The sequence below is a fragment of the Leucoraja erinacea genome, chromosome 18 (assembly GCF_028641065.1).
Source record: "Leucoraja erinacea ecotype New England chromosome 18, Leri_hhj_1, whole genome shotgun sequence".
Lineage (NCBI taxonomy): Eukaryota > Metazoa > Chordata > Chondrichthyes > Rajiformes > Rajidae > Leucoraja > Leucoraja erinaceus.
In genome coordinates, this window is record NC_073394.1 from 30499182 (window position 1) to 30512514 (window position 13333).

A 13333-nucleotide genomic window follows, 5' to 3' on the forward strand; every position below is an offset into this window, starting at 1 on the left:
TCTGCCTTGCTAAGACAGGTGGATATTTTGATGGCCTTTTTGACCTTACTGACTTCCTGCAAAGCAATCCCACCATTCTTTGTTTCCCTTCTCATTATCTATTTGTAGCTTTACAAGTTATTGCTGTATATGTCACTTACAGCAATATGTATTGGCATGACTTTGGAGTATGGGAGGAAACTGGAGCACTCAGGGGGAACCCATGTGTTCAAGGGACAATATGCAAACTCCGCACAAAAGAGCACCAAAGATCAGAATTAAACCCAGGCCCCTGTAGCCAAGAAGCAGCAGCCATGCCACCACGCTCCATACAGGTTTTAATGGATGTCCAGTGTTGCGTGATTATTCGTGGTTATTTCCTGTTCCCAGCTATTCATGAGCAGGTTCCCTGTGTGGCATGTGTGAATTTTCACCACTTGTTTGAGGATTTCTTGCATGATTTCCCTTTTATTAAATTCTGGGGTACATCTTCTTCGAGTTTGTTTCAATCTTATTAATTAGATTACCCTTGCCTGCTCTTTATCAGTAACTAAGAGCACATTGGAAAGTTGCGAAGGTCTCTTCATTATTTGGGAAGGAGGGATTCAGCATCAAGTAACCGCAAATTTGCCAGTCTAAGTTGTGGAGAAGTAACTGGGATTTATGATTCGCCAACAACGAGTCTGAGCACTGGGACAGATACAAAATTGTCCGGAGAGCTTGGTATTCTAATGAATAAAACACTGCTTCGTCCTCAGCAGGTTGAATAGTTTGGGAATTTCTCCAAAGTAAACTTTCACAAGTCATCTGATAAGGTTCCCCAAATGGGATCAACATAAATGGAGAAGTTTGGGATATGGGCTCGAAATTGGCAGCAAAGTTGCAACACGGCGAGGACAAAAGGGATACTTGTTCTGACTGTGCAGGGCACGTGTCATCAGACAGGGACACTGGCCCTTCAGTCCAACATGTCCATGCTGACAAGAAGTCTATCTGAGCTGGTTCCATTGGCCTGCATTTGGCTCATATCCCTTTACACCTTTCCTATGCCTATCTACCATGTACCTGTCTAAATGCCTTTTAAACAGTGTGATTGTACACACCTCTACGGCGTTCTCTGGTGGTCTATATACCCACACTCTCTAAACAATTTGCTGCACAGGTCCCCTTTAAATCTTTCCCCTCTCACAAATTTTATCCTCTACTTTTAGGCTCCCACACACTGTTTGTCTCTTCATTTAGACCCTTCTTCACCCGAATCGTCACCCATTCCTTCTCTCCAGAGATGCTGCCTGTCCCGCTGAGTTACTCCAGCATTTTGTGTCTGTAACCTCCACTGATACTGCCTGACCCACTGAGTTCCTCCAGTACTTTCCTTTTTGCTCACCAGTCAAGCATCCTGTGCCTGCCACGCAAGTGGTTGAGGCACGTGTAATAACAACATTTAAAACACATATGGACATATGCGTGGATAGGAAAGGTTTAGAGGGATATATGTAAATGGAACCAAAATGGGCATCTTGGTCGGCAAGGACAAGCTGGGCTGAGGGGTCTGTTTCTGTGCTGTGTGGTGCTGTGACTCCAACTGAAGTTTAGAATTATATGTAAAGCACATAATGTGAATTTACCATCTGAGTAAGGGACCGAGACTCTATTCAAATCAATGGAGCTGCCACCAAAATTAAGAAGCCAAATGCAAAGGATATCTGGTCTCACTTCAACCACCATTCCACTCAATGAAGAAATCTAGCAGCAAGGTGGAAGATCATATGGACTAGCACCAAATCACCAGCGTTTCCAACTTCCACTTTACACTCTGCAGATGAAGACATTGAAAAGTGGACGTCTTAAGGTCCGTATGGAACTCCAGCCCGTGTGGGAACACAATCTCACCCATCACTATATCAGTGAACTGTTTGTACAACACAATGGATGCAATTTAGAGCAATTTACGGCTCTTTTTACTGGAATTTTACATTGAGACTTTACAAAGAATGACGGCTTAGCAGGTAAACAGGGCATGAAGGATCGGTTAGCCTTTCAACTGAGTATGAGAAAATGCTGCCTGCATGCTTTTGACTGATTAAAGAAATGGATCAATCGCCCATGAGAAGAAAAGATTCTCGTGGCACAAAATATATAACAAGCAAAATATTTTTGGGCCAGCAGCAAGATGCACTGATAGCAATCTGGGTGTGGAGGCCCAAGTTAGTTGTCCCTAATTTTGCTGAGATATGTGGTCTCTGTTCAGCAACCAAGTCTGTGTCACTCACCCACCTTTTTTCTTTGTGCCAACTGCACAAGGAATTTACATCCCTTTTACTCCTCAGACTTGTGGGACCCCAGTTGACACTGGCAAGCCTCATTACAATCAGAGTCATACGGGCCAACTCTTCCATCAAAGCTAATCCTATTTACGCGCTTGGCCATACCAGTGTGAAAAGGTTGCTCCTCAGATTCCTATTAAATCTTTCCCCTCTTACTTTAAACTTTTGGTTCACCAGTTCTAGATTCTCCTACACTGGGTAAAATACTCTGTTATCTATCTTATCAATTCACCTCATGATTTTATATACTTCTATCACATCACCCCTCAGCCTCCTGGTCTCCAAGGAACAAAGTCCTAGCTTGCCCAACCACTCTCTAAAGCTCAGCCCCTCGAGTCCTGGAAACATTCGTGTAAATTTTCTCTGCTCTCTTTCCAAAATAATGGCATCATCCTGAAAGCTGAGTGACCACAGCTGAATCCAATAATCCAAGTGCGGTCTCACCATTAACTATTTCCTTTACTTCTTCCCCAATGGTCTCGGGGTATGGCTAGTTGGGATCTCACTGCACACTATTTTCAGATGACATTAGGACAATACATATATCCACAGACAACAGGGTGGAAACACGTCTCGACCCAAAACGTCACCCATTCCTTCTCTCCAGAGATGCTGCCTGTCCCGCTGAGTTACTCCAGCATCTTGTGTCTATCTCACATTTATATAGTGTCTTTCACGTGGTGCAACTAATCCTCATTGTAGAATAGGTGACAAATGGTTGGCATAGCATGTTACCTAATAAATAGAATGATAGTGGAAGAATGGAAAGTAGCATTCAAGGGAGAAAAAAGGCTCAACTACAAAAAGGATTTAGGGTAGGAATTCAAGAGAACACGACCAGTAGTCATGTGTTAAGATATTGTGGATTTTGGATCAGTGCGGGGCCTGAATTTACAAAGATGAAGGGATTTGTGAACACAAATAAGTATTCTAAGATTGAAGTATTGTCCAAACGGAGGTTATTGTAACCGTCAGGGCTTGTGATGATGTGTGAGATTTTGAATTGATGTGACTGTATCTCAAGTTTATATGTGGAGCTGGAATATTTTTTCACTGATATGTATCAAAAACAGTAAGAATTCGAAGAAGTGAACTGCACACAAATGATGCTGGAACGACTTCACAGAAGCCGGTCAAAGGGATAATGCTGTGTTTTTTGTGGCATTGGCATCAATAAGGTTTCAAGGCATGGAGATGGAGGGGGGGGGGGAAGCCAAACTACAGTACCCCACCCCAATCTCCTTGAATTGGATTCAGTTACAGAAGAACGCGTCAAACCCTTGAATCTGACATTTTTCCACCATTAACGTTCTATGCAGGTCACTTCTATTTAAATTTGAACAATGGCCCCAAACCAATCGGAACAGTGGACCTACTTGTTTTCGAGAACCAGGGGGTTAAGAAAAGAGGAAAAAGGGCCACTTAAAGAAGGAGAGTTGCGCAGATGGATGGGAACCATGCGGTTCCTAAAGAACAGGGAGTCTGGTCACTTTCCGCCTCACTTTGAAACTCTGCATTGTGGAGTGTTTCTATCGAGCTCAGCTTCGCGCACTCTCCCTGCGGTTTCCTCCTCCTTTCAGGCAACTGGTGTTTTGTTTGGGGTTTTGTGTCCTTCTCCTTTGAAGCTTCTCCTCACCTGCTGAGCAAGGGCTTTGAGACTCTGAGCGATTCACTGTGAGCGAGAGCCTCAGCAACCGAACTGTCGCTGGAAATACGCTTCCTCTGGGTGGTTTTCTGCAAATCCAGAATTCTGTAATGGAAAGGGAAACAAAAAAAAATAATTAAAAAATCAATAGTGGTCTATATAAAGAAGGCGAGAGAGAGGGAGAGTGCGGGAGAGAAAGAGGGATGGGGAAGAGAGAAAATGACGGGGAATGAAAGGGGGAAAGGAGAGAGAGAGAGTGGAATTTAGAACAGCGATGGCAGTCGTCATGAATCTGATGCCGGGTTCTGTGACCATTGGGTGACCCCAGGCTGCCGACAGCTTTTGTTTACTTCCAGAATGCTAATGTTTGAAAAGTGTTTTCAGAAGTTCCCTTGATGACCCTTTTACCCATTCACTAAATACTATTCTATCGCAGATGAGCCCAGCCTCTGAAGCTGAACAACCAACCGTCAGCTGCATCCATCCTGTTTGTACCGTAGATCTTTATCTCTCTTTCTCTCTCTCCCTCCCTCTGTCCAATACTACGGCAGAGAATGCTCCACAAATAAATGGGGAGATGAAGGCCCATCAATCTTACCCCAGGCCAGTGTGTCAACAAACTCATGATAGATCACTACTCTCATTGTTTCATAAACCTGAACATAGCCTCTGGAAAAATATCAACAGTTCTCAGGCACTGCAGCCTTGACTGCCTTCTTGCCATCACAGGCTCTGATGCTCCAAGTGGTCAAATTGCCTGCTGACATATCTTTCGAGGAGACATCCTAGTAATAGCCATTTGCCTGAGGAACCTGCAACCTGCCTGCACCCACGGCACAGCATCAATCAACAGGCACTCGGCAGGGGTATGTCAGTAGAGCGGGGTGAATAGGGGAGAAACCTCATAAATAGGGAAGAGTGTGTTGCAGTCATTGAGGTGTGCCACAGGTTTTGGTCCATCAGGTCCATGCTAACCTTGCGTCCACCAACACTAATCCCATTTGACCACATGAGGACTGTATCTTTGTCTCTTTACGTGACTGTCCACATGCATCTTAAACATCGCAATTGCACCACCACTTTCTCTGGCAACAATCCAATCGTGTAAATGGTTACACACCAAGCATTTTCTGTGTAACAAAAAAAACCTTCCTCTCACACTCTCAACCTATGAGGGCCGCACGGTGGCGAGTTGCTGCCTTGCAGCGCCAGAGACCTGGGTTCGACCCCGACTACAGGTGCTGCCTGTACGGAGTTTGCATGCTCTCCCCCTGACGTGCGTGGATTTGCTCCGGTTTCATCCCACATTCCAATGACGTACAGGTTTGTACGTTAATTGGCTTGGTCTAATTGTAAGTGAACAAAAATGCTGGAGAAACTCAGCGGGTGCAGCAGCAAGCATCTATGGAGTGAAGGAAATAGGCAACGTTTCGGGCCGAAACCCTTCAGGGTTTCGGCCCGAAACGTTGCCTATTTCCTTCGCTCCATAGATGCTGCTGCACCTGCTGAGTTTCTCCAGCATTTTTGTGTACCTTCGATTTTCCAGCATCTGCAGTTCCTTCTTAAACACTTGGTATAATTGTAAATTGTGCTTAGTGTGTGTAGGATAGTGTAAGTATGCTAGTCGGCACAGATTCGTTGGGCCATAATGTCTGTTTCCGCGTTGTGTCTCTAAACTAAACTAAGAACAAACACACCATGCCTCCTTGTTTTTGATTCCCTTCCATGGAATAAAGGTTCTAATATCTAGCTTATTATCTTATTATCTTAATTATCTTAGTGTCATCTTACTCCCTTACTATCTTACTCTCATAATCTTAAATACTTCTATCAGGTTAAACCTCTGTCTCCAGCACCCCTGGGAAGGCAAGCTCTGCCGATCCAATCTCTCTGCACAACTAAAGTCCTTCAATCCATGCAACATCCTGGTGAATCTCCTCCGCACTCTCTCTCCCGAGCACAATTACATCTCTGACTCACTGCTAGTTTTGTGATATACAAGCACTACAGATCTCATGTTGCGTTAAATTCCCTACATCTAATTAAATACAAACATCTAGTAGGTTTTCTCTGGCATGCTGTTTAACTGCTCGGGGCAATAAAATGCAGAGAAGACACTGAAAGCAAAGGAAATTAACCTTGCAAAAAATGCTCAGTTGGTCACATTTTTATCTCCGTTAGAAGGCTGTGGACTCAAAGACACAACAAACACGCAACATCTTAGCTTAACAAAGCCTGCCTTTTTTACACTGCTGTTGGTGTAACTTTGGGTACAATTTGGATGTCATGATTCATATGTAACAATAGTGACTACATTTCGGAAACACTACATTGACCACAAAGTTCTTAAGATTATCCCGAGATTATGAAGCACAGAAAAATGGGATGGATTATCCTTGATCTGACATCTGACCCTTGTGGTAGCCACCTTATCTGGTGACCATCTGGAGAAGATCACCAGATCACCCCAACCAGCAATCCAGGACCTATACCCATCTCGCTGTCGCAAGAGAGCAAGCAATATCATCAAAGATACCACCCACCCAGCACACAAACTGTTCACACTCCTACCTTCCGGTAAGCGCTACCGCAGCATGCGGAGCAAAACCACCAGATTCAAAAACAGCTTTTTCCCTCAGGCCATCAGACTACTCAACACACTTAAGAAAATTCCATGAACAGTACCCAAACAAAGACAACAAACTGTGAAAATAACTTTGGCTCAATGTCTCCAGTACGAAATTTGCACTTTTTCTATATTGCACCTTTCATTGTTGCACCCTTTTTAAAATACCTCAACGTTTTTGCTACATTTTGGCATACTGTGAATATTTTAATATTTTAAATAATGTATGTCTATTGTCTATTTTTATTGGTATGTTGTCTGTCTGTGTTTTTAATATTACTTGCACATTTGGAGTATGGGGAAACGTAATTTCGATCCTCTGTGTAACTACTGTTGCATAATTGAATTGACAATAAAGTTACTTTGAACTTTGAACCTTACAGCACTAAACATCTGCAGCCACCTTGATCCCAAACACCTAGAGGCCTGTGCCACGACCACTCTGACTGGAGCAGGCTATCGGCAACAACCATGCTCAGATATTCTCCACCACAGCACCTCTCCAATGGCCTTCCACCCCTCATATTACTAACAGCCACAGATATTTAAAAAAGGTGGGGATTTAAAAACATAATTAAAAACAGATATAAATATGCAGACCCATTTTATTGATGGTTGGCAACCCTATGCAAATAATCCAGATATGACAATTGTGCTTGGTGCAAAGGTAAGAGAATGGAAACCACGTGCATTCATGCGCTCAGTTCATCCAGTCCCTCAGTTCAGTCAGTTATTTAACTTAACCTGCATCTGGGGCAGAGTGAGAGCTGCTTGCACTGCGTGTCTGTCTGCCTCACATGTTCTGACCCTTCCTCTTTCAATCCACGTGGCAAGCTGGCGCTGTCAGCTTTGTCTGACCATAATTGACAAGGACACTCAACCTATTTGCAGCACACCTCAGTTGAGCACTCTCCTAGCTCTTGGCATCTGTGTGACTCCTGAACTATTGGAGACAGCATTAGGTATAGTAGCATTCGGCCAATCAAGTCTACTCTGACATTCAATCAAAGCTGATCTATCTCTCCTTCCTATCCCCATTCTCTTGCCTTCTCCCCATAACCCCTGACGCCCGTACTAATCAAGAATTATGGTTATATGAAACCATCAACAGGAGAAGGGGAGTGGAAAAAGCTATTTATATCCACAGGAGACCCAAGAGGCGGCAGATGCTGGACCCTACCCCAATGCTGAAATCTGGAGCAGAAGGGTCCTATCGCAAAACTTTGCTCAGCTGCACATCTCTCTCCATAAATGGCACAGTGGTGCAGCAGTAGAACTGCTGTCTTACGGTGCCAGGCACCTGGGTTCAATCCTGACTACGGGTGCTGACTGTACGGAGTTTGTACGTTCTCCTTGTGACCGCGGGGGGTTTTTCCGGATGCTCCGGTTTCCTCCCATATTCCAAATATGCCCAGGTTTGTCAATTGGCTTTTGTAAATTGTCCCTAGTGTGTAGTACGGGAGGAGGGTTGGTCAGCACGCACCCTCGGTGCTTCGAATGACCTTTTTCCACACTGTATCTGTAAACTAAAAAAAAGCTCCCTGATCTTCAGCTAATCATATTTTTCCTTTTGGTATTTGTATCCAAAGCTGATTTCACATTGTTTGGGACCCTGCTTTCTATTTTGTAGGGCTCTTACATAATGATGAGTCGAAGAATCAACTAATTCAATCAGTTATCAAAGGCTTACGTCAGCGCCACCTCCCGAACCTGTTATCCCCAACAACAGGATAAATATAACCAATGTATGGGAACACAGTAACATCATACCAACCAGGCAATATTCTATCGATGGAGCATTTCTGGGATACCTCGATCACCTAGGATTGCCTGTAGCTGGGTGCTTCTTGGCATGGCTCTGAACTGGGACATTTACCATTGAAATCAATAATTTGCCTTCCTCTTTGAGTCTGACAAATTACACAACACATCTCTGCCATCTGAAGAATTTTGCACCTTTGCCGTCTGATGAAGGGTCTCTACCCGAAACGTCACCTTTTCCTTTTCTCCAGAGATGCTGTCTGACCCGTTGAGTTTCTCCAACTTTTTGTGTTCATCTCTGCCGTGCCTGACGAGCAGCACTGCAGCAGACAACTTCACCATTCAAGTGCAGCACCTTCTGCCTGCTTCTGAAGGGGAATTAGACTTGGACAATGCGTCTTGATCTTGCCACTGGTGTTAATTCTGGCCAAATTGGAGAGGCCAGGACACTAAAATTGAGTAAAGGCTTCTGGGGTGCTAGGCCATTTGGTCAATTTAAGTGTGGCTTCTCCAGAACTGGGACATCCTGCAGAATGGTGCCAGTTTGTCTAGAGCCTAGATAAGAGCTGCAGGAAGAGAATTAAACATCTGCTGATCCTGACAATTAGGTGCAAATTGCATGGAATGGATTGGATGAATGTAAACCAGACATACACATTGTAAATAATGGTGCAAAGCTTTACTTTGCTAGATGTTGATTGGATTAAGTTTTCAGCCTTGTCTGGTTTTCTTGAATATCAAGGCACATGTTGCAATGTTTGTTTCCTCTTCAGAAGCACCGTTTGAATACATTGTATTAGTCACTGTATTATTGGGTTAGGGAAATGTCTATCATGTACTGTGTTAATCGATATCTATTATTGGACTGTAAAGAGACCACCCCCATATGGTTCGGCTCCTCAAGGTTCGGGGACCTATAAAAGACCGCTCCCACGAGGTCCTTTGTCGATCTTCTGGGAGAGCGCGTAGAACTGTGTGACCTTCTGGAGTGTCTCTGCTTGAGCGAGGCTAAGAGGGCTTGATCAAGCAGATACGAGGATCGAACCCGCGGTGGTTATGTCTAGTAGTGGAACTGTAATTGTGTTTTGTCAAAATAAAGTTTAGATGCGCAAGTGCTTGACTCAGTGATTTTTGACTGAAACTAGACTGGGGGGAAGCTTAGAACGAGCTATTTACAGTGTCCTGGGATTTATTTGTTAAAAATCTGAATTTACTATCACTGTTGATACTTAAGGGGCTGTCACATTTGGGCGAAATAATTGGTGAGTTTAGAAGAGTTTGAAAAAATGTCATGTTGAAGACCTCCTTCGACTATGTAGAAGACCTCCCTCGACCTTCGACTATGTTGAAGACTAGCTTCGACAAACTTCGGGAACATTGAACCTCCTTTGATCTCCTTCCACCTCCCTTCGACTATGATGAAGACTATCTACGACTACCTTCGACTACCCTCAATTACCTACGACCAACTTGCCGACCTACTACGACTAAACCTAAGAACAAAAAAAGTATAGATTTTTTCCATGGCGATCTTTCTTTACTCGCGGGCATTTTTCAACATGTTGAAAAATACGCCGCGACCTAGCTGAGGCCTCGAGTACACGGGGACCACTCTCGAGCACGAAGGAGAGTTACAAAGGCCTCCTACGACCTTGTGTCGACCATGCTGCGAGTATGAGTCGAGGGCAAACTCGCTAGAACTCGCAGATTAGGTCGCCCAAGTGGGATTAGGTCGCCTTAAATGAAATGTCACCAACATGACGGCTGATTCTTGATAATGCAGTCCCAGGGGTTAAGGTGGACCAGGAGCGTGTGGAAAGGAAACACAGAAGCATGCACAAAAGAATGACAGTACCTCTTTTTCACAGGAAAGGGGAAGCCAGAGTGTGAGGAGAAGAAAGACTTCTTGTGGCATCTGGTGAGGGCTTCACTGTCAGAGTGAGGGCTAGTGGGGCTGAGGGGAAGGGGTTGGAGGGAAAGGACGAGAGGAAAGAGAAGAACATAGAAGTAAAACAGTCATTTTAGTTGGAAGCTGCAAAGCTAGACAGTGGGACATAACATCAAATGTAAGACAGGAAGCAGGGATGCGCCTAAATGTTACTTGTCTGCCCCGCAGAGGTAGAGTTTCAATCCTATCCACATTCTCCATTCGCCCCTCCTCTGCATTGATGTGCACATTGAACAGTGAAGTACATAAAGGGCTGTGAGCAGCTGACCGCATGCAAAACGTTGGCAACATGGCTCAACATGACCAAGCCTACCCTGCCCTGTCACACACTCTGCTGATCTTCGGGGAAAGAGAAAATTCATGGTCAGCCCCATTCCAAAAGCAGAAACTCCTTGGACACAAAGCCCAGTGGATCAATATTTGAAGCTTACATAAACAGGCCCACATCTTGCAGAAGATATTAAAGTAAAGTATATTGATCTGAAACGAGCTACAGGCTGTAATGCTGTTTATGAATCATTCTAGACAGCACAAGGGGAGATGCCCAAACTGTGGAGACCAGTGCTTGGAAAATCAACTTAGTGAACTGCCCCTTTCAGGATTTTGCAATTGTTTCTCGATTGTTTTGTACTACATTTCTTACACACAGCTATTTCCAAATCAGACAATGCTAGGAGTAATAATAAGCAAACAATAATTGTGGGCGTTTTTGCAGTACCTGTCATTGGGTGCCTGGTCTACCCATCATGGCGCTGGACTGGGACATTTACTATGGAAATGACTGAATCTGGAAACTTACACCAACTAATCCACTGATCCTCAGTCGTTAATCCACTCCAGAAATCACTCATGCCCCACAGCCTTAAGATTCAAACATTGTTCGTCACCTAAACTGACCCCCCCCGCGTCCCCCCCCCCCCCATCATTCGATACCACCAATCTCATTTCCACCCACTCCACAAACCAACATTGTCAGCCTCCCCAACCTTCTTCCCAAACCCTCGGCATTCAAATGAGTTTGAAAACTTGCTGATCCCGAAGAAGACTTTTTTTTTCAAATTATTGGATAATGCTACTCCTGACATTTTTGCTGAGGTCTTCATCGTCCTATTATCATTATTCTGGTATATAATTTCCGCAAATGATTTCAAGATGAAAATTTCATCTGCAATGAGGTTGTCATCCTCACTTTTTTGAGAAACAGCAGTTTTAATTTAATCACAGATCAATCTGGTTTTACTAACAACCATCTCCCTGAAACTGGGCCAACAGCTGACTATATATTTTTTGAGCTCGATGACCTCAGACACAACCTAAGAAGCGTGCTTTGGCTCCTTTCCCAATGGAAGTCAGAGTCGCAGCTTCATTCCAGAAAGCTGCTGCTGCACGCTCCCACATCTCACAAGCAAAGGAAAATAGGAGGAGGCCATTTAGCCCCTCCACCCTGCCCTGCTATTCAATATGATCATGGCTGATCTATCTGGGCTTCATCTCCTCCTCTCTGCCAGTTTTCTGCAATCCTCAATTCCTTGATCATTCAAACTTTTATCTACCTCCACCTTAAACATATCTATTGATCTGGTGGCCACCTGTCTGGAATGATCCCAAGTTCAGGAAGCTGTGAGCTGTGACCCTGACCTCCATTGGGAAAAGAACCAGAACATGGCTCCATGAGGATGTATCTGAAGGCGAGTTCATTAGATATATTCAAATATTTATCTATCTCCACCTTAGGGACAGAAAATTACACTCGAAGCATAAAATTCCAGAGATTCACTATCTTTTGAGAGAAGAAACTTCTCCACACCTCAGCTTTAAATGCACGTTATTTTGTAGCTAAGTACCCTTGTTCATTACTCTGCTACAAGTGAAAATATCTGAACATCTACCCTATCAAACCTTATGGGCCTGTCCCACTTACATGACTTTTTAGGAACAGACTATTCCGTTTGGGGACAGGCTTGCTGTCTCCTCCCCTTCCTCAGCCCCCCTGCTGTCTCCTCCCATCCCCCAGCCTTCTGGCTACTCCTCCTTTTTCCCTTTCTTGTCCCCACCCACCCCCGCCCCCGATCAGTCTGAAGAAGGGTTTCGGCCCGAAACGTTGCCTATTTCCTTCGCTCCATAGATGCTGCTGCACCTGCTGAGTTCTCCAGCTTTTTTTGTGTACCCTATCAAACCTTATGGGCCTGTCCCACTTACATGACTTTTTAGGCGACTACAGGCGACTATGAGGGCGCCACACATTTGCCGGGGGTTGCTGGATTGTCGTCTGCATGGTGGTGAGTAGTTCCTGCATTCTCGTAACTACTCGCGGCTGCATTCTGGTCACCGCCAATTTTTCAACATGATGAGAATTTAGCGGCGACCTGAATTTTGACGCCATGGAGAGTACCGAGAATTCTCGTGACGTAGGTGCAGTGGTAGTGGGTCGCCAGGAGGTCGTTGGTTGTCACCGATGCTGACCGGTGAATTTCATTGGCTCATTGGGGATAAAAAACGTAAACAGTAGTTTTCAGAACCAAGGATAACCTTACCAGTAATGTTAATGTCCGCTGAGCTTCACAGCCGTGTATCTCTGGCTTCTTAAAGTTGTCTCCACTCCTTCTCCCCACCCTGTCTCCCCCTTTCTCCTCCCCTCTTTTAAAGGACTTAAGTGACCCTTCCCGTGCACTGTGCGTTCACTGTCTTAATTACAGCGCCAACCTTCCTGTTCATCGTGGTGTGTGTCTGTATCACATTGGCTTTGCACCGTGTGAATTTCACTCAGACAGCGCTTGCCCTGCTTGCCCTGTCCCCCGCCTGCATAATAATGGGCTGGTGAAGGAAGCGATGTGCGTATGTGTTCCACTCTGACAGTTGCCGTTGCAGTCGCCGGTTTTTCAGCGACCTGCTACGACTTTTGATATATTGTTGCAACAGCCACTGTGGTAGGAATGTATTTTCTGCCTTCAACAAATAATTTTACATTAGCAGTTCTATTCTTCTTAATTGTCAGAGTGAACACGAATGCCAAGAAGCCAATGGATTCAGCACTGTCAATGGGTTTG

General features: G+C 44.6%; 1 protein-coding gene across 1 annotated transcript in view; it reads right to left on the reverse strand.

Moving 5' to 3' along the window:
* dgkza (diacylglycerol kinase, zeta a) overlaps nucleotides 1-13333 on the reverse strand; it is a 263694-nt gene that overhangs the window by 88093 nt on the left and 162268 nt on the right. The window contains exons 28-29 of the mRNA XM_055649718.1: nucleotides 10194-10292; nucleotides 3943-4056 (exon numbers count right to left, since the gene is read on the reverse strand). Of these exons, the coding sequence (XP_055505693.1) occupies nucleotides 3943-4056; nucleotides 10194-10292 (213 nt within the window). The remainder of the gene's footprint in view (nucleotides 1-3942; nucleotides 4057-10193; nucleotides 10293-13333) is intronic.